Source organism: Sapajus apella, unplaced genomic scaffold (genome assembly GCF_009761245.1).
Source record: "Sapajus apella isolate SASKATOON/1434 unplaced genomic scaffold, GSC_monkey_1.0 scaffold4, whole genome shotgun sequence".
NCBI classification, from domain to species: domain Eukaryota; kingdom Metazoa; phylum Chordata; class Mammalia; order Primates; family Cebidae; genus Sapajus; species Sapajus apella.
This window is the reverse complement of record NW_022436944.1, coordinates 904,963-927,312: the sequence shown is the minus strand read 5'-3', so window position 1 is coordinate 927,312 and position 22,350 is coordinate 904,963. Positions and strand designations below refer to the sequence as shown.

Genomic DNA, 22,350 nt, shown 5'->3' with positions numbered 1-22,350 from the left:
TGATACTGAGGGATGATTGTACCATATGATTTGCTTTCTTGGATTTTACAGTCTCCTCTCTTCTTCCCAAAATATAAGCTCCACAAGAGCAGGATGTTTGCCTCTTGATCACTAGTATATCCTCAGTGCCTAGAACAAGGACTGGCACATAATAGGCCCTCAATAAACATTTGTTTAATGAATGAACATAACTCTTTCCTCAAAAACCTCCAGTAAAGTCTCTTGTAACTAATAGTTTTGTTTTGGCAAAAGAAAGAACAGGGGCCAGGTGGGGTGGCTCATGCCTGTAGTCACAGCACTATGAGAGCTGAGGCAGGCAGACTGCTTGAGCCCAGGAGTTCAAGACCAGCCTGGGCAACATGGAGAAACCCATCTTTACAAAACATTAAAAAATTCAAGTGGCACGTGGTGCCATAACCTGTGGTTCCAGCTATTCAGGAGGCTGAGGTGGGAGAATCCCTTGAGCCCAGGAGGTAGAGGTCGCAATGAGCCGAGATTGCACCACTGCACTGCAGCCTAGGCAACAGAGCAAGACCCTGTCTCCAAAAAACAAAACAAAACAAAAAAACAAAAACTCCTCATTTGGGAGTGAAATAACAGTCAAATGAATGACAGGAGTAAAGTTGTAAATTCAAAAGTAAGTTGGAACTAGAAGTGGAGAAACTCCTTACTACCACCATCAATGATATAGATGGTGTGCTGAGAAGAGGATCTTAACTATTTTTACATAAATATTAAATGGAAAGGAGACCCAGAAATCTGAGGTTATATGTGTAAACACAAGCCATCATTCATGCTGCTATACACAATGGGGAGTCATGGGAGGGTTTTTAACAAGGGAGCAAAAGGTCTGGAGTGTCAAGAGCATAGAATTGAGAACAATTAGGGGGCCACTGCAATACTAGTTCACACAGGTAATGATAAAGACTTGAACAGGGCAATGGCATTGGGAATGATGAGGGAGGGAAGAATTCCAAACATCTCAGCTGTAGAATCAACAGGATTGGTAACCAATTGGCAAAAGGCATAGTTGAGATACATCCAAGGTTTCTAGCATGAGTAACTGAGTAAGCAAAAATGCAGTTATTAGAGTTTCACAGTAAAAGGATCAAGTTTTGCTGGGGAAATGGTGATTTTTAGTTGGACATCCAGTAAAAATATCCAGAAGAATCTGTAGATAAACATGAATGCAGTATTTTGGAATTAATTTGTAAACAGAATGCACAAACAGAAGAGACAAGAGGAAGGTGAACATATAAAAACAATGGCCAGAACACGTGAGAATTGGATATAAGGAGAGAAACCAATGAGAAATCAGAAAGAAGTTGATATACATGCCAAAGAAGAAAAATAACTCAAGAACAGTCAGAATTGTCAAATACTGAGTAAGATGCTAGCTAAAAGGAGGTATTAGGTTTAACAAAATCATTCTTACCAGATGGAGGAGGTAGAAACCAAATTGTTGTAGTCTAAATAAGGAGTGAATGACAATGAGAAAATGGGGACACTAAATTAAAACTCTGCTGATGAAGAAAATAGTAGGGCAGTAATTTGAGGGTGAGCCATTGTCCATAAAGGATTTTTATTCCCCACCATAGTCCTAACCTGACATTTGACATCTATCTAGTAAGGCACTCAATACCCACTGAATGCAATAATATTTTCATTTATAGACCAGGTCTCCTATAAAATGGTCCGGTGTTCTCCAAATAAAACAGCACAATACAGACCCATCGTTATGGGTGGGTAGAGGGATTGAAGGAAATAAAGACATTTCATATTCTATATTATGTTTTGGGTTAATTGGTAAGAAAAATTACTTATTTCCCACCCAATCTCTGACTATACACACACCCAAATTATAGATTATAGAGGAGAAAGGAATTAAATGAATCCCAAGACCAGAACTGCATAGTCCAAAAAAAAAAAAAAAAAAAGAAACCCCAAAACTTCAGCAATCTTACTTTATTAAAAAATTAGGCATCAAGATGCTGCAATATGCCTTACTGACACATCTAATTGCTCTTAGGTTAGCTATATAATACGGGAGACCTGGAAAACCTGGAAAAATTTTTAATGGTATAACAAATGCTTATAACCTAACAAGTGAAAAAAGCAGCTGCTATATTGCATATGATCTCAATTTGGGAAACAGGAAAAATATAAATAATACACACACACAAAGTCGGAATAAATACTATAAGAAAATAAACCGAACAGTCACAGTGGCTCACGCCTGTAGTTTCCAGTTACTCAGGGGGCAGAAACAGGTGGATCGTTTGAGTTCAGGAGTTCAAGACCAGCCTGGGCAACATAAGGAAATTCCATCTCCACACACAAAAAAATAAAAATTAGTCAGGTGTATTGGTGCATGCCTGTAGTCCCAGCTACTCAGGAGGCCGAGGAGGGAGATCAGTTGAGACCAGGAGTTGCATGACTCAGTGAGCCGAGATGGCGCCACTGCACTCCAGCTTGGACAATATAGAGCGAGACTCAGTCAAAAGAAAGAAGGAAGAAAGGGAAGGAAGGAAGGAAGAAAGGGAAGGAAGGAAGGAAGAAAGGGAAGGAAGGAAAGAAGGAAGGAAGGAAGGAAGGAAGGAGGGGAAGAAAACAAAAAAGAAAAGAACACATCTTTCTTTTCTGAATCTTCCCAATTTTCTTCAATTAAAAACTCTTTAAAGATCTCCATAAAGTCAGTCATGGGAATTTCTATCTAAGCACTTAACCAGCAATTTACGCTCCCTCTCTTTGGTCTAGGTGGCTCTAAAATAACCACAAAGGCTACAATAACTGAAAGTCGCCAGACTTGAAATAGACTGCAGCCTTCTTCCTTCCCATCTGCTTAGAATCTTTGTCCTATTCATCTTCCTTACACTTCCCTGGGTTCTCTGACATCTAGATTCTAACGGTGAGTTGTGAGAAGCAACCCGGAAAACGGAATGGTGACTCCAGTTTGTTCAAAGCGAGCTGTATTACCCCGCACATTGCATGGGAAAAGATAGTTGGCTCGGGTCTAGACGACTCTGCCGTCTACCACTTGTGGAGCCTTAGATAAGTCAGTTCGTATCTCTGGCCCTCCACGGTCTCGGTCTTGTCATCTTTTACATGGAATATGATGAAATTTACAGTATATTGCAGGAACTGCCTCCGGTAAAGGCTTCTCGGATTCGGTAGGTCTCAGTCGATCCCTCTGAGGAAGGCCGCACCCTAAATGCACAGAATGTGACTCTGAGGGGGTGGGGTCGGGGAATCTACATTTTAGTAGCTTCTCAGGTGATTCAGATGCTCAGTCAAGTTTGAGAAACCACGACTCTTCCCAGCCCTCCTGTTCTCTGATCCACTTCTCTGCTTTCTCCTGGGGATTCTCCAGTTCCCGCACAACAGGAGCGAAGGGAACAGACGTGAGCAAGCACCGCCAACTAGCGCAGGTCCAGCCGGGCGGCCGACCACCCCTTCCCCCGGCGCCAGCCAGCTGGTTACATAACGGGTCTCGAGGCGCGCTCTCGCGATGTTTCCACCGCCCCCTCCTCGCTCCACGTCAGAGGGAATCGGGCGGAGCAGCCAACATGGCGGAACGCAGGAGACACAAGAAACGGATCCAGGTAGCAAAGCCGAGCTCTGGGGCAGGGGGCTTCAGCGCGCTGGAAAGTGGAAGGAGCAGGGAAATCTCCCTAAAAGGGCGCGCGAAAGCAAGGGCGAAGTGGGGAGAGATTCCGCCGCTAGGCAGTTGGCTGTACGCTGAGCTGTTGTGAGGGGCCTGAGGGGGGGGCGGTGTTGGTGACGGCGGAGACAGAGACGGAGGTGGTAGTGGAGCAGCAGGGGAAGGAAGGAGGCGCCGTGCTCTGAATCCGGCCGCCGGCCCCGAGTTCCTGTGGTCGTGCCGTCCCGGGCCTGAGCTGGGAGGTCAGCCTCCTCTGGGGCGCAGACACTGACCCTTCCCGAGGCACCTCCGCTCCCTTCACCCCATCTTCAGGCCTTAGCTATCTTGAAATTAAGGCCACGGTAATTGGGGTAGCAGGAGGCGGAGGACTGACCTAAAGCAGCTGGTTCTTTGTGCGCATAGACCGTACGGGAGAATGATCTGGACTTGGTCAGCTGCTCCAGGGCCCAGGCGGCGATCTGCTCATCCAGATATTCAGTTGCGTTGCCCATCTTTCCCCTCAATATTATTAACTTAATAGTCCTTTTGAAGCTTGCCGGCTTTTTTCCAGGCGACGTGGTGTAAACAACCACGACCTCGGTGCTGCAAGGAACTGGTGGCTCCCTGAAACCTTTCGCGTGCCAGTGTGTCATCCTCGTAACCTACATAACATCCCTCCCTCATTCCACATGCATGTCATTTGTGAATTTCTTCCTTGCGATTTTCCCTCGTTCTTGTTCTTTCCCAAGAGGATTAATTATGTAGAACATCTTGGACTCAGGATATTTATTAGTCGTCTCATCAGCTGATGTGCTGAGAAATCTTCATAAGGCCTCCATAAATTGATCACATGTATTAAATTGTTACTATACTTACCATAAATTGTTATACTCATTGTCTCTCTGTTCCTTACCATTGCTAAGAATGATTTTTTCTGTCTTCCATTTTATCCCTTCATTTTTTTTTTAAGTTTGTCAATTTATTGGCCTACACTACAGGTGTTTTGAGCTATGCAAGTTAAAATTCTTCTGGAAAGTTTTTAAGTGATATGAAAAAGACACACATGATCATCAAATTTGAAATTTCGCAATTTGGCAGAAATAAAGTAGTTCCGAACAGGGTACAGAAGGGAATTAGAAAGAGGCAGATAGATCAGACTAGGTCTTAAGATCAGTAAAAGTTTCTAATTATACTGTTCTTAATCTTTCAGGACTTAGTGTTACTCCTCTGACATGGGTATACAATATTTTATTGGATTGTATGTTGAAATTGTCAGATTTGTACTTACTGAACTCCTTAGGTTTGCACTTGACAGTACGATTTTATGCCCTTTAATACTCATTGTTTTACAAGTCCAGTTGCTCTTTAATATTGTTGTAAGGCTTATATAATTCACCTTTTGAATAGCTGCTATTGTTTTAGTTTTGATCTTATGTTAAACAGAGGCAGTGGAGTAATATAGCGACAGTGGCAGAGAGCTAAAACTTGAGCCAGACTGCCTGTTTGTACCCTGCCTCCACCAATTATTGGCTCAGTAACTTTGAGCAAGTTAATTTTTACCTCAATTTCTGCATCTGTAAGAAGGGATATTTACCTCAAAAGAAAGAAAGAAAAAAAACCTCATAAGGTTGCTGTGAAAATAATAGGCGAGTCAACTTATTTATTAGGAGTTATTAAAAGTGTTTGGCATGTAACCCTTCCCTTCTATTCTACCCCTTACCTAGGATGAAGGATTTAGGTTGGATTGTTATTTTGGTTTTTGTTAGGCACTCTTTGATATGCAGAAGAAAGATTAACAGCTCTTTATTTAGTAAATAATCTATTAGGTTGGGAGTTAGGGAGAGTATAGCGATTTACTTTCTGTTATTTGAGGATTGATTATTAAAAATCTACTTGTCATACTGCAAAATTGTGACATTTATTTTTCCGTCCTTGAAATTTTCTGCATGGCTGTGTAAAATGTTTGTGGGAGATTTTAGAGTACTACTTGTATGCAGCCTAACACATTTATGAAAACATACTAACCTAGAAAGTACCTCAGGTTTATCCTTCCAGATAATCAGAAACTCTATAATACATCACTTGTGATAAAAAGATCAAATGTAATGAAAAGTTCAGAGTTGTAGAATTTTTTAGGCAAAAGGTCTGTAATACCAACTGAGTTTCTGTCATTTGTTAATTGATGTTTTATGTTTAGAAAGATGTTTATGTTTAATAGATTCAGTGATCTTTAATTGTAGTTTGCACATTAGGGAGAAATGTTTGATACAAACAAATAAGTTCAGGGTTAAACAAAAGTAGCTAATTTGTTTGCTTTTTCTGTGTAATTCAGTGTAATTTTAGATTCTCATGTCCCATCAAAGTTTCAAGTAAGAGAACTACTGTCACATTTCTTTCTTGGACTCACATTACTGGTCACTGAAAACCAGAAGTGAGCTACATGTACTCATACGGTAACTACAAATAGGCTAACAACATGCTGCTGCATACTAGAAGCTGATTTACAATCCTGGTATCAAGAAATTTTAGAGTTAAAAAGGATCTAGTAGGGTTTGTTTGGATCCCCTTTTCACAGATTCAGCCTTACATGAAAGCAGAGTGGTGATTCTGCAGCTTACTGATCTCACCCAACATCCTTGTTTTGCAGATAAACCGAGGTCCAGTGAGGTTTTGTGACTTAATATAGGATCATCAATCAAGATAGTAAAGCCAGATTTAGACCAGGTCTTCTAATTCCCAATTGAATACTCTTTCCATCTCACAATAGATAAAAAATAAGTTGCTCTGAAATACCTTGATCCTGACGTCTTTATATTGAATTGTACAACATAAAGACTTCACGTGACTTCTCCCTGCTAAAGAGAATCATCCCATTCAGTATTCTGCTTATATGTAAAATATCCAGTTGAGTTTTGAGACATTTAAATGGCTAATTCTTAGAACTTTCATAACCCTCCATTAGTTATTTTTGTTGCACCCATTGTCTTCCTGACAAGCAGTAAAACCTTGACATATCATGGGCATATGTGCTTAATTTCAGGAAAGGGAGGAAAAGAGAAAATTTAGGACTATATAGCCAGACTATACAGGTCTGAGGTCTCATTCAGAATTTTCTGAGGAAAAGAGAAAGAACCCAGGAAGCCAGTCCTAAATCAGAAAACTCCCCCCAGTGGCTTAATGGAGGACTTTGCAGTTTAGCAAACCCATTGCTAAGGAAAGAGTACAGAAGGAGGGAGTTGGAGGTATTACAGAAGGGCCCTGCTGTTGTCTAGATACTCTTGTAAATCTTTATTTGTAGCACACTGTGTTACTAATGATTGAGGTCCCCTCCAGCTTTCAGATTTTATTGTTAACCTACTATTTGCATTTTCACAAATATTTTATACTGCTTGAACCAAGCCTTTTTCTTTTTTGCTCACTTCATCGTTGACAGACCAACTAAGCTCATTTTTATTGGCTGTAGTAATTTTTAAAAGTTCCTCTGTATCATAAATTCTGTGAGATTGATGCCCATGGCAAACTTACTCTTGATGTAGTATTTTTTTTCTCAAAAAGGTTAAATATTGGCTAAAATAACTTAGAAATAGCAACTTCTATTTTATTATGGTATTTGCGTGTTGATGTATGCTAAAGTAAAAATCGTATTTGTTAAATAATTTTATAAGAGTGTTCTAACCAAACTTCCAATTTAAACAATTTTGAATTGTGAGTTACAGCACCCAGTGTATTGGTATTGGGTGCAAAGAAAGGAAAAGCAGTCCAGCCTAAATTTATTGGCTCTTAGCGTCCTTATTTTAAGACAGTTGTGCTCATTGATTGAACTAAGAAGTTCTCTCCATTTGTTTGAAGATTGATGGGTTGGTTTCTCTTTATTAGTGGGTGCTACTATTCCCAAAAGGCCTTTACTTCATTAGAAGTCTTCTAGAAAAGTTATAAAAAATATTCTGTTCACATCAAAAGAGAACAAAGAGGGGAGGCACTGTAGTCCAATGTATAAACAAAAAGAAGAGGAGCAGTGAAAGTGAAAACTCCATGCACGTTCGATGTGATGGCTTGTGCTTGTAATTCCAACTATCTGTTCATGTTCTCATGATACTCTTTTTTTTTTTTAAGTGACAAGATCTCACTCTGGTGCCCAGGCTGGAATGCAGTGATGGCATCATAGCTCACTACAGCCTTAAATTCCTGGGCTCAAGTGGATCTTCTGGCCTCAACCTCCCAACTAGCTGGGACTACAGGTGTGCACCACCTCATCTACCTAATTTTTAAAATTTTTTTGTAGAGGTGAAGTCTCACTTTGTTACGCAGGCTGGTCTTTAACTCCTGGTCTCAGGTGATCCACCTTGGCCTCCCAAAGTGGTGGGGATTACAAGCATGAGCCACTGAACCCTGCCTCTCATGGTACTCTTCTACAGCAATCTATCTTTCTGGCTTCAAATCCCAAGCAATAGCACAAATTATCTTGTTGCATTAAAGGGAGTCTACAATATGGTAACTTATTATAAATTAATAATTTGCAATACTTTAAGAAAGTATCGGCCAGGCGCGGTGGCTCAAGCCTGTAATCCCAGCACTTTGGGAGGCCGAGGCGGGTGGATCACGAGGTCAAGAGATCGAGACCATCCTGGTCAACATGGTGAAACCCCGTCTCTACTAAAAATACAAAAAATTAGCTGGGCATGGTGGCGCGTGCCTGTAATCCCAGCTGCTGGGGAGGCTGAGGCAGGAGAATTGCCTGAACCTAGGAGGCGGAGGTTGCGGTGAGCCGAGATCGCGCCATTGCACTCCAGCCTGGGTAACAAGAGTGAAACTCTGTCTCAAAAAAAAAAAAAAAAAAAAAAAGAAAGTATCAGTAAACAAGTTAATCCTGTCTAGTTGAGAGAGATTATCCAGGTCCATGTTTTCTGGATCTCTTCCTTTCATTGCCACTTGGTAGTGCCTTGACAAAGGAAAGGATGCAGTTTTGGAAAAGTTTGGTGACCTTGAAATTAATTGTTAAAATGAGATTTTTAAATTTTGTGCATACATACCATATCAGATTCTCTATTGCATAATACATATAACTTCCCAATTTTTTATATATCCTAATATTTAATCAGGGTTTGCGTGTAATTCCTCTGTCAGCAGTCAGTAGATTAGTATATTTATGTCTGTGTTCAGGAATGGTATAATTGAGTAATAGTGTATGTATATATGTATCATGCCTAAATTTGATATGATCATTCTCTACGATCACCTTCCTCCCAAATTTCCTTTCTGCTGATAAAATTAGAAATCTGACATCTTTACCTAGCCATTTCATTCATCCTTTATCATTGAGTTCTATCTGTTCTACATTTGAAAAGTTTCAAATATCTAAATTTTTTTTCCCATTTATAGTCCGGTATCACATCACAACTTACTTGAATATTACAGCAGTCTTCCATCCATTCCACTGCCTTATGCATTTTTTCCCAATTCATCCTTCACACAGCCACCAAAATCATGTCTAAATTATTTTTCTAATTATGTCCTATTCAAAAACTACTAGTGGTTTTTCTGCTGCTTACAGGGTAAAGTAGAAATTCCCCAGCCTACCTTGATGGCTCTTTATTTTACTTTTACACACTTAACCTCCCAATAGTTTCTAACTTGCTTCTATACTGAAGCCAAATTTTGTGTCATTGTCAGCCACAATATTTATGGCTTTTTAATCAATTTACCCAAAACTTGTTCATCTTTCAGAATTCAGCTTCCTCTTCCAATGTTCCCATCCACATTGATAATCTCACTTCTACTTTGTTGCCCAGGCTAGAGTGCAGTGTCGTGATCTCGGTTTACTGCAGCCTCAACCTCCCAGGGCTCAGGTGGTCCTCTCGCCTCAGCCTCCTGAGCAGCTGGAAATACAGATGTACACCACCACACCCAGCTAATTTTTCTTTTTCTTTCTTTCTTTTCTTTTCATTTTTTTTTTGTGGAGAAGGAATTTCACCATGTTGCCCAGGCTGGTCTTGAACTACTGGGCTCAAACAGTCTGCCTGCCTCAGCCTCCCAAAATACTGGGATTACAGGCATGAGCCACTCGACCCATTCTACTTTGCATATTTCAAGAATATTTTTTCTGCCCCTCTTATTGGGAAATTATTACTGCTTTTAATAGTTACGTAACAGAGTATACATGTCATACCTTACAAATCTTTGCTGTTAACTGTAGCACCCAAAGGTGATAGGGTAAGCAGTCTGTAAGTCTGAATGAACAGGTCATGTTTATTCTGACTTCTCCCCCACAATTTTTAATCAAGCACCTCCCAGTAACAAGTTATCAGTTAATTAAACTTTAAATTGACAACAGATGTATCAGATGAGGAAAAAATTGAGCATGTATGATGTGATTATATAATAGAATTGGTTTCTGTGAGCCATTTATGGTATTATTTTCAACTTTTATAGTATTTTTCAGATGTATGGATACATAGAATATTATTTACTGATTGAGGCTCTGAGAAGTGTAGTGTATTTTACAAACATAATTAAATACTATTATTTAATATACCTGATACCAACATATATTAATATATTTTAGCATGGTTGCAAAAATTGTAATAAGGAATTTTTGCCTTTTATAATGTCTAAGTATATTTTGTAGTCAGGTCTCAAATAAATCATTATGAATCTTGTAACTGTTCCTGAAGTTGGAGTGTTAAATTTTGAATTTGCCATTTTTTAAGATTCTACTTTTTGCCCAGACGTCGTGGCTCACATCTGTAATCCCAGCACTTTGGGAGGCCAAGGCTGGTAGATTACCTGAGGTCAGGAGTTTGAGACCAGCCTGGCCAACATGGTGAAACCCTGTCTCTACAAAAAATTAATGGGGCATGGTGGCGGGCGCCTGTAATCCCAGCTATTCGGGAGGCTAAGGCATGAGAATCACTTGAACCTGGGAGATGGAGGTTGCAGTGAGCTGAGATTGCACCATTGCACTCCAGCCTGTGCAACAGAGCAAGATTCCATCTCAAAAAAAAAAAAAAAAAAAAGATTCTACTTTTTGTGATACATATTTTTATATATAAAAGTTTTAATTTCATAAATACTTGCTTTTTACAGTAGTCTTCTTTTGGGTTGTGTGGTTTGGGCTTTTAATTTTTATTGCCACAAATAGCCCACAGCTGGTAGTTGCAGACTGTAGGATACACTGTATGATCTTGCACTGGTAATTGGGCTACTGGAAGTAGAAGACTTGGGAAATACAAAGGAAAAAATGAAAGATGTAGCTGCCAGGAGACTCAACCAAAAGACAGACTTTCCCTTCATCTAACAAGTTACTCCTTTTCGGGATAAAGTTAAAACTGAAACCTAGGTTTGTTGATTCTTACTTTCTTCAAACATAACTGAATTCAGGCTTATCTGAACTTTGGGAAAATCTGACATAAAAATAGATAGGTAGATTTTTTTTTTTTTCTATTTTGCTTCTTTAGAATTTTTTTACTTGAAACAACTGTCTAGCATTAATTCTTAGCATCTTAGATTCTTGGCAGATAGTTTTGTACTATTATTTGGCATTTGGTTCTTTAAAGAAACAGACCTTCCTAAAATCATTCACATTTTTATTTGCTGCTGGAAATATTGAACGTTCTGTGTATTGTGCTTCAGCATGTCATTAAAGACAATAATTAAGTTCAGTGCATTTGTTTCAGTAGCTTCCAGCAATAAGATAACTTTTGAAAGTTTATACGTAAGATAAATGCAAACATAGACTGCCTTCATTTTCTTCAGTACGTGGGTAGGGAAAATAAGTACACAGGAGGAGCTGTCAAATTAAAGGAGTTCCGAATGAAAGGGAATAAAGGGAAGATGGGGAATGAGAAACAATGAAGAAAGTAATAGAAAATTTGAGAAAAAGTATAGAAGAAAGAAAGCAGAGAAAGATTAAAACAGCCTTTCCAAAACGACTCTGTCAGTGCACTTCTGTTAATCACCTCTTCAAATGAGATAGTAATATCTCTTTCTGCATTTTTTATTTTTGCCTCACCCTTACTGGAGAGAGAAGATGAGAAAGACAGTCCCAGTAGTGTCTGGTATCTGCAACCACAAGAGGAAAGGAAAGAAAATACAGATTGTCAGTGTCTCAGTAGCTCTTATGGCTATTACATTGGGGCAACTATCATTGATTAATTTGCTAACTCCTCCTGTGATCTATTGTCCATTGTTCAGGATACATACCTTTGGCTGTTATTTTAACATTTATTTTTGACACTTGTTTCTACTAACATGTGGGTACTCACTGTTGGCAACATCTTATCTTTTTAATTACTGGTTTGTGGCTTATAAAAAGAGACTATAGGCTACCTGAGGCGGCTAATGCCCATAATCCCAGCACTTTGGGAGGCAAAAGCAGACAGTGAGCAGAGATTACACCATTGCCCTCTAGCCTGGGTGACAGGGCGAGACTCCATCTCAAAAAAAAAAAAAAACAGGCGCGGGAGCACAAAAAAAAAAAAGAACTGGTACAAAGTAATTTATAGTAGAAAACACAACTCAAATGGCTCATAGTTGAAGCCAAGAAGCAGATAGGCTTTGCCTCTACCAACTTATATTTGAAAAACATAGGTTTTTAAGTCTCCATTTATCTTTTGAATACATTACCAGGTCTGCTCCAGAGAAAGCTTGAAAGCAAGACCTGTACCCCACTTGAAAAGTTTCATAAAATAGATTTGTAAATTATTCTTCAGTGCATGAATTTCTAAAGTACATAGATGATTATACTAAATTAATATTCATATGTTGCAGGAAGTTGGTGAACCATCTAAAGAAGAGAAGGCTGTAGCCAAGTATCTTCGATTCAACTGTCCAACAAAATCCACCAATATGATGGGTCACCGGGTTGATTATTTTATTGGTAGGATTATATCAATAAAATCATATTAGTGTACATATCTTATAAAGTTAACCTACATTTGGGATATGTAGAAGTTTTAAAAATGCTTTCCAAATGTGATAGTTCTGGTGATGGGCATATGGCCATTGATTATTCTGTTCTTTCCTATTGTGATTGAAAATGTCTGTAATAAGAAGATAAAGTATTTTCTAATAACAATTGTTGGAAACTTTTTAAAATAGGATTTATTTTCAGTGTTTTAAAATACTACCTTTTGTTCAGATAGTACACATACGTAGAACTAAGAGCTTTGGCTTCCTTTTTCCAAACAATGTCATTATAAGCTGATGTCATTTATAATATAGCACCAGAGCTTATAAATAGAGGTTGAGTTTGCCTTTCTCATCAATTAAAAGTGAATTGCAGCTGGGTGCTGTGGCTCACACCTGTAGTCCCAACACTTTGGGAAGCCAAGGCAGGAAGATTGCTTGAGGTGAGGAGTTCAAGACCAGTCTATGCAACACAAAGAGACCCCATCTCTACATAAATTGAGATGAATATGTTGGCATGCGCCTCTGAAATGAGAGGATGGCTTGAGCCCAGGAGTTAGAGGCTGTAGTTAACTGTGATCCCGTCACTGTACTCCAGCCTGGGTGACAGAGCAAGAACCTGTCTCTTCAAAAAAACAAAACTAAACTAAACTAAATTGCGAGTAAAGAAGAAAATTCCTTTATCTTGTCTTCCTTTAGTGTTATTAATGATTTTGACATTCATTACAAGTTTAAAAAAATAGATACGCTAATCTCTTCAGATATAATGTATTTAGCTGTTTCTTTTGACAGCAGTAGATTGTTCACAGACCTTATTTCTCAGTTTATTAGAGTAAAACTTGATGAGAAGTTTCATTACTTGCAGGGAGGGCAAACATTTTGGTTTTTATCTACATATGCTTGTGATTAATAAGAGTGATAGTTACATACAGATATTTAACATTTTTGAATATTTTCCTATTAATTCATCTTGCTTTACTTGGTATTTCTGAATGCCATTATTTCCCAACATGACCTTTACAAGATACTTAATATGTTTCACAGATTGAGGCTTTGGAGAACTATTAAATCATGATCATGTTAGATTTAATTTTCTGTTGAGTTTGGTTTTCTTTTTTGTTGCCAGAATGTTGAAATTTCACTTTATAAAATTAAATTCCCATGTATACTAAATTTAAAATAATTGATTTCTTCTTTAGCTTCAAAAGCAGTGGATTGTCTTTTGGATTCAAAGTGGGCAAAGGCCAAGAAAGGAGAGGAAGCTTTATTTACAACCAGGGAGTCTGTGGTTGACTACTGCAACAGGTAGGTACTGTTTATTTCTTAGTGAGGAAAAACATAATAATTTTAAATTTTCTCCATAGTCCTAAAACTCCTTATATCATTAAATGTGGTGACACTACAACATAACCCAAATATAGTTTTCACATGTAACCTGTATTTCTTTGGCACCTCTGGAAATGTGTTTGGTATTAGACTATTATACTTTTAACTGTATATAATTTTTATTTATGTTCCATTACTTTTACATATTTGTCAGCCTACTGAAGGGTCAGCAATAAAAATTATCTACCAGTGCCTACAGTAGAAAAGAAGGTTCTTTCTTTTGTAGAGCAAATTGGTTGGGGAGTGTTTTTTTCAAAACTTTTGCAGGGATTCCTATTAGCTGTGTTACTGCTGTTTTTTTAGTGCCTACACTCTGAGCCATAAGCCACATACCCTTTCCTATATGGTTTAGTGTTTGCTAATGTATTTCTTCTAAAATCAAGGCAGCTACAACATCTACCTTGTCTTTTTCTGAGAATCTCAAGATGAAATACAGCTAATTCAGTAATATACATATTTTTTCATAATAGATACTTTTTCTGTTTTGAAAAATCTTTTGATGGTGAGTGGTTTACCTAAAAGACAAAATCATCTTCCTTTTGGAAAGACGTTTGCTGGTTTTTCTTTCCTTTTTCTTGGTTTTCTTAATATTAAGCATTTTCTTAATATATGTTAACTAAATTTTGTTTTCATAATACTAAAGCTTATCTTTGGGGATTTTTAGATTATTTTATGTGTAATAATATTTTATCTAATGGCACTTAAAGTATCAGCTACCTAAGAACCCTCTTAAAAACCAGTATTTCACAACCTGGTTTCTCAAACTGTCAAGTTAAAGAATTATTAAGTACTTCTTAAAATTTTTAGTTGCCAAAGACTAGAGGTTACTAACAGACCTTTTAGAAAAAATAGGTTTTATTGTTGGGGCAAGGATGAGCTAACACTGGTGCAGTTGATATTTACTTCTCTTTTGTAGCGATTTGTCTAGTTAGAATTAGCTCCAGGGAGCATATATCCAGGGCAACTTGAATCTGTGCTCCTGGGGAAAAAATAAAAAGCTAATAGAATTAGCTCCAAAGTACAAACTTCCAGGCTGGGCATAGTGGCTCACACCTGTAATCCTGGCACTTTGGGAGGCCGAGGTGGACAGATCACTTGAGGCCAGGAGTTCAAGATCAGCCTGGCTAACATAGCAAAACACACCTCTACTAAAAATACAAAAATTAGCCAGGCATGGTGGTGTGCGCCTGTAGTTCTACCTACTTGGGTGGCTGAGGCAATGAGAAGAGCTTCAACCCGGAAGGCAGAGGTTGCAGTGAGCCAAGACGCACCACTACACTCTAGCCTGGGTGATGAAGCAAGACTCTGTCTTAAAAACAAAACTAATTGAGAGGCCAAGGTGGGTGGATCATGAAGTCAGGAGTTCAAGACCAGTCTGGCCAACATAGTGAAACTCCATCTCTACTAAAAATACAAATATTAGCTAGGCATGGTGGCACGTTCCTATAATCCCAGCTACTCGGGAGAATGAGGGAAGACAACTGCTTGAACCGGGACTTGGAATGTGGAGGTTTTAGTGAGCCAAGATCTCGCCACTGCACTCCAGCCTAGGCTACAGAGCAAGACTCTGTCTCCAAAGAAAAAAAAATACAAACTTCCTTACCTGCCACAAAACAAATATATTTTTAACATGTGGTATAAAAATTAAGAGATGCTGCAAATGCAGAAACTGGGCATAGAACACTTAAGTACTTTGTCTAAGGCTACACAGCTAGTAAGTGGCAGATCTAGGATTCTAAAGCTAGCAGCCTGTCTCCATAATCTGTGTTCTCAAATACTGCTCTATACTGTCTCCTCCATCAAAATGTTAATGCATTTAATGGAGCTATTTTTTGGGATATTAAATCTGTGAGCCCAAATTTCTGAGGAGAGCAGCCAGTATGAATCCACATTTCTTGGCTTTTGAGGAGCCTTGGTACCTTGTTATTTGAAAAGCTCAAAAGACCTGAGTACAGAGAGTGTCCAAAGACACACTCAGTTTTCACTGTAGATGCTCTTCCCATTGATGTCAGATTGTTTGAGTCCTTTCTGCACTAAAATAAATGAGAGTAGCATAACTAAGGTCTTCAGAGCCACTTCCAGTACAACCATAGAATCTTGTTGGCCGGTCCTCATGAGTTCCTGCCCAGTAGCAGACAAAATCACAAAGGGACCCTTGTCCAGTTTCTTTTTTTGGCATCCTCTAATACTGTCAATCAGTTTGTTTCTGAAGCAGCTAAGTGGTAGGAGAGAGTCTGAGGAAAAGCAAAATAGGAAAATGCAGGATGATAAAACAATCTTTTCTAATGTGATCTGTACCTTTTTATGGCCTATATCATGAATGAACTCATACATACTAGGTTAAGTCTCCACAAGGCTTTGTATCACTGACCCCCCAGTCCAGTTCTGTCGTCCTCAGTCTTGTGCACCTGCCACACTCATTTTCTCTTCTGGTCTTTTTTTCTGTCATAACTTGCCACTTTCCCTAAACGGTTCTCTTCCCTCTGTCCCACCTGCCTCTCAATATCACAAATCCCTCAAGTCCTTCCTCTACCATGTACTATTCCCCAGGCCCTCCAGCCTTCATCAGCCTTTGTATCTAAAGTTCTACTGAGTTTATCAAGTTAGTATCTCCCAGTTTGGCCCTTAATTATTTTAGAATTGCTGCATACGTGTTAGTTTTTTAAAAATCTCTTGCCAGTTAAATCTGAAAACAATTGTAAGACTGTTTTATAGTTTATTGTAACTCCATAACAGTTACCACAGTGTGAGCACTTGATAAAAACTCACCTTTGCCACATTGGTGAAAGTCCTCAACATGTCTGGGATTTAATACATGTTTGTTAAATCTGAAAAATGATGGAGGTGAGGGGAAAAAATGCAGAAGCAATTTTTAAAACTTTTTACAAGCTGTTTTAAAACCACTTATTCAACAGATATGCCAGGCTCCAGGAATACAGCAGTGACTATGACTTGGTCTCTACATCAAAACACATATTCTGATCTTTTATGGAAGATTTATAACTAATTACAATGCAGTGTGTTCTATAAGGAAGAGAGGTAGTGAAACTAAGAAGAATGACTTCACACAGAAAAATGTTTTAAGTAAATTTTGAAACCTAAATAAGTGATTACCCAACAAATAAGAGAAGAAAGGAAATTCATTCCAAGCGAAGGGCATAGAACACACTGACAGAGGAAAGTATGAGTAGTTTTGTGAAAATGTCAGAGAGCTTTATGTTAGTAATGTGTTCTATATCATGTGTTTAAAGCCAGGCAAATGGAGGCTCTGATATTATACAAATTTTAAATAATGTCAGTCTCATCTTTCTACCTAACTGTGAAATTATTTTCAACACTAATTTGCTTGAAAGTTAATAGTCTACTTTTCTTTCATGGGGGTGGGCAGCTGTACAGGAAAGTTGACAGAAGCAGATGATCCTGCTGGTTCTATTCCTTTCTTTGTATCTGCTCATCAGGGAAAAGGGTTTTTTTCTACTAAAGTTTCATGGTTTGTTTTAAAATTATTTCTTTATTAAGAATAATTTTTTCCATTAAAGTGAATTTGAGAAAATGGAACATATTGCAAATGATTTAGAAGAAAATCCAAATTACTAATACTGTTGCTTCATAGATAGCCACATTATCATGAGACTAGATACTTCAAGTACCTGTATGTGTACACATGTACTCTTAATATATGTATACGTACTGCATTATAAAGTGCTGGTTTTTCAATTCACATGATGAACAGGGTGTATTTTTATTTTCATTTTGAGTGGTAATGTTTCTGATAGAAAATCTGGAAATTACATAAGTGCACAAAGAAAATGAGAATGTTATTTTCATTACAGATTTTTTTGTAAGACATTCTGAAGAAGAGTAAAAATTATAAGATTGTGCTTCATATTCAAATATCCCACTGCTATTCTTAAATCCCACTTTGTACTCATAAGTAGTTAATCATTAAGCTCCCATTTCAGGTTTTTGTTTGTTTATATATGTATATGTATTTATAGCAGATGTGATGGTGTATTTTGAGGGGCAGTTTGAACATTATATGCACAATTATATGCGCAGTCATATTTGCATAATTTAAAAATAGGTCTTACAAATAGGTAGTATGGGCCAAATGAGGAAACCTAGAAATCAGCTTTGTGGAAGTGCTCATAAGCTGGACCTAACTGGGCAGCAGATGGAAGCCCAGCCAGGCAGGTAAAACACAGGTGCTGCAAGGGACTGAACACAATGACAGAAAGAAGTGGTTATCTGGGCAGGAAGAAAGTATCTAGTTAACAAGTGGTGTGACGTGCTGGAGCAGGCACCAGTGAGGTGTGAGTAGAAAGGTAGCTAGATAGTCACCATTAGCAGGCACCAATGGTAGCAATGAGACCCAGCTTCTAGACTGTTGTGGTAGTTGTACATTATCAAGGCAGGAATGAAGAAACCAATCAGGAATTCTGAAAAAGTGACTTTTAGATGACAAAAATAAGGGCAACCCAATTTCTTAAATAAGATTATAAGGTTAAAGAGAAACTGCCAAGCAAGGTTGACTTAATTTGGGGACAGATAAAAAACGAATAAAGCAAGGATCTCTCTCTCTTTAGTCTAGTAAGGAGCAAACAGCTGTAACAAATTATATAGTGAGTTAGAAGATAAGTGCTATGGATAGGATAACAGGAAACGAGAGAATGGGAAGGTGGGCTTAGATTTAATTATTCATTACTTAATTGAAGATATTCCATTACAGTGGCAGACTGAATTGTGAAGTACTTAGAGAAAAAATCACACCCAGAAAGCTGAAAAGACATTATTTCGATCAATCAAATCATTACTTTTGATCTGTTAACATTTCTTAAACTGTTTATTTTCTCCTTTCTTTATTATGTCAGCTCTTACATTTTACTTTATGAACATAAAGTGAAGCTGAGTCTTGATTACTATAAATGAACCCAGAAAGAGTCTTTATATGGATAATCTCAAACCTATAATCTCTTTTATACTTAAGTTACATCATTAAAAGTGAAAATTGGCCGGGCACGGTGGCTCACACCTGTAATCCCAGCACTTTGGGAGGCCGAGGTGGGTGGATCACGAGGTCAAGAGATCGAGACCATCCTGGTCAACACGGTGAAACCCCATCTCTACTAAAAACTACAAAAAATTGGCTGGGCATGGTGGTGCGTGCCTGTAATCCCAGCTACTCAGGAGGCTGAGGAAGGAGAATTGCCTGAACCCAGGAGGCGGAGGTTGTGGTGAGCCGAGATCGCGCCATTGCACTCCAGCCTGGGTAACAAGAGCGAAACTCCGTCTCAAAAAAAAAAAAAAAAAAAGTGAAAATTATATTGAATATCACTGAGTTTTGATAACTTTTATATAATTGACTATAAAGTTTTTTTATTTAGTGGTAGAGTTGACTACTTTCCCATGGGCATACTGGTTGTAATTTCTCTTGTGAGTTGCCAATATATCTCTTCCTTTGCTTATTTTTTTCAGGTCTTGATATTTTTCCTTTTTAGTCTGTATCTATATAGGGAGTGTAATGCCATACCCGTTTTTCCCTAAGGCTTTTAAAGAAGCAGTTTTTTCATCGGGCACTAAAAGTAATGAAAATGAAATATGATAAAGACATAAAGAAAGAAAAAGATAAAGGAAAAGCTGAAAGTGGAAAAGAAGAAGATAAAAAGGGCAAGAAAGAAAATATAAAGGATGAGAAGACAAGAAAAGAAAAAGAGAAAAAAAAAGATGGTGAAAAGGAAGAATCCAAAAAGGTGAGTTAATCTAAAATTAAGTAAAAATTAAAAAATCATTATGTGCACATGATCACTACTGACTTATGAGCACATTAAATATTATGCAGCACCCACCTGAGATACCTATATTAGGATTATTATAAATAACATGGTTGAGAATTTTTATTTTGTGTTGCAAATAGTGAAAATTTTTTGACTGTATGAATGTCCTATTTTTTGCTTGCTTGTATTATTTCTTCTATTCAAATTATGTTTTCATAGGAGGAAACTCCAGGAACTCCCAAAAAGAAGGAAACTAAGAAAAAATTCAAACTTGAGCCACATGATGATCAAGTTTTTCTGGATGGAAATGAGGTGAGTAAGCCTATAACTAGAAGTTCAGTTTTCTATAGCAGTTCTCAGAAATATGTTTGATGCCTTCACTAATAAAAGGAAAAATTTTGAGAAATCTAATCATGCACTTAAATATATAAAAGCAACTCTATTTTTAGAAATCCATAGTTTCTCTGATTCAAATTTTTAAAAGTCAGAGTTGGCTGTGATAGGAAACCTGAAATAAAAGCATCTTAATACAAAATAGATGCTTATTTCCTCCTCATCAGTGAAATCTGTAGATAAGCTGTACAGATATGTCAGCTCCATGGTGGATCCAGGCTCTTGTTTTCTTCTCTGTCTGAGGCTTCTAGCTAAGGTTACCTCATGGTCCAGAATTACTGCCAACCTTATATCTGCTTCGAAAAGAGGAAAGGAGAGTGAAGAATATATCTCCTCTTTAAGGAGACCACTTTGAGGAAACTGTCCAGAAAGCTGGCAGTTCATTTCTGCTTGAGTTCCTTTGGCCAGAATGTAGTCACATGGTCATGCATACAAGAAGTAAAATCTTGGAAATGCACTTTAGACAGAGTGATTATTTGCCCAACTAAAATGTAGGGTTTCCATTATTATCAAAGAAGAAAAAAACAGAATAGGAGATGTTTTTGTTTTATAGGAGAACTACAGGTGTCTCTTACAGAATATAAGTCAGATATATCACTTGAGGGGCTTAATCATTTGTAATGGAAGATTTTTCTGGTGGTAGCCTTCCATAAAGACTGCTTAATTTAGTCACTTCATCAGTACATAAACATTAGTTATATACTGGCCTTTGAACTGTTGTGGATTTCAAGATATATCCTTTCATGCCTTACTTATACAAAAGTAACATCTATAAAGTAGTGGCTCCTAGGGGTATGTGTTTTACATTCTTGGAGAGCTTTTCAAAAATATGTGCTCTAGGCTTATCCCAAACATACTTGCATGATAATATCTAGAGTGGGATTGTGGAGGAGGCTTATATATCTATAATAAAGTGTCCTCAGGTGACTCTGATGTGAACCCCTGGTTAAGAACCACTGTAATAGGAAACCGTAAATCTTAACGTGAAGGCACAAATGCCCTCAGTTAAACCTTGAGCATCAGCTATGTGCCAGACACTTTTATAGGTGTTGGGAATAGCTTGATAAATAGGGTAAAATCTCTAGCAAAGATACAAGCACTTAAACATGTTAGTATAGTACAGTGTGGTAAGCATTAATGGTGTGAGAGCACCAATTAGGGATAATTTAGTCAGGAAGGATAAGAAGGGTCAAAAGGACACTTGGGGTTCACCTTGAAGGACGACTGGCAGCTTGCCAGGTGTACCAGAAAGGAGTTTAGGTCTATTAGGGAAGGAAGCAGCCTGAGCAAAAGGATGGTGCTTGCTACCCTGAAAACCTAGATTTTATTCTGTAGAAAGCAGCATGTACTCCAAAACTTTTAAGTTGTGAAATATATTTTTTAAGAAACATGTTCTTTTAGAAGGGAAACTGGCAGAAGTAATGTATGTGGCTCTGATTCCCAAGGAAATGAGCAGAATAAAAAATAAGATGTTAAAGTGGAAACCTCTGGTGTTAGAAATAGAAGAACCAAGTTGGAAAGACAAGAAAGAGTTCTGATCAATATAGAAATGGAAGAGTACTGTTATTTATAGAAACTAAGAAATAAAACTGAGTTTTGTGGATGAATAATCAGAGTGCTGATCTGAATGAAGTAAATTTTTGTTGTGCAAAATAATAGCCTGATAAAAGTAAATTAAGCTTTCAAGTAGTGTTTCCCAGCTTATAGGCTACAGGCCCTCCATGGAGTAGTGGACAATGAAATTACTACAGTCATAGAAACTTTATGTTCGACCAAGCATGATCTTTAGTAATGATTCTTTGTGTCTTTCAGGAGAGAAAAGGGTGGAGTTGAGAGATACTAGGTCTGTAATAGGGTCTGGCTGGAATCCACCTTAACTGTGCTTTTATCCCAAACTGGTTCATCATTACATTAGGGACAAAAAGGTTGACAATTGCTGTTGTTTTGGTTGAATAAATAATGATTTGCACACATGAACAATTCTTCCCCCCCCCCCCAAGACAGAATCTTGCTATGTCTCTCAGGCTGGAGTGCAGTGGCATGATCTTAGCTCACTGCAACCTCCACCTCCCGGGTTCAAGCAATTCTCCTGCCTCAGCCTGCCAAGTAGCTGGGATTACAGGCATCTACTACCATGCCCAGCTAATTTTTGTATTTTTAGTAGAGATGGTGTTTCATCATGTTGGCCAGGATGATCTCAAACTCCTGACCTCAAGTGATCTGTCTGCCTCGGCCTCCCAAAGTGCTGGGATT

At 38.1% G+C, this 22,350-nt stretch overlaps 1 protein-coding gene across 1 annotated transcript in view; it reads left to right on the top strand.

Moving 5' to 3' along the window:
• Positions 1 to 2,697: 2,697 nt before the first annotated feature.
• Positions 2,698 to 22,350, top strand: part of SEC62 (SEC62 homolog, preprotein translocation factor) — a 40,583-nt gene continuing 20,930 nt past the window's right edge. The window contains exons 1-5 of the mRNA XM_032260833.1: positions 2,698 to 3,602; positions 12,407 to 12,515; positions 13,744 to 13,849; positions 19,476 to 19,680; positions 19,924 to 20,016. Of these exons, the coding sequence (XP_032116724.1) occupies positions 3,567 to 3,602; positions 12,407 to 12,515; positions 13,744 to 13,849; positions 19,476 to 19,680; positions 19,924 to 20,016 (549 nt within the window). The 5' untranslated portion in view covers positions 2,698 to 3,566. The remainder of the gene's footprint in view (positions 3,603 to 12,406; positions 12,516 to 13,743; positions 13,850 to 19,475; positions 19,681 to 19,923; positions 20,017 to 22,350) is intronic.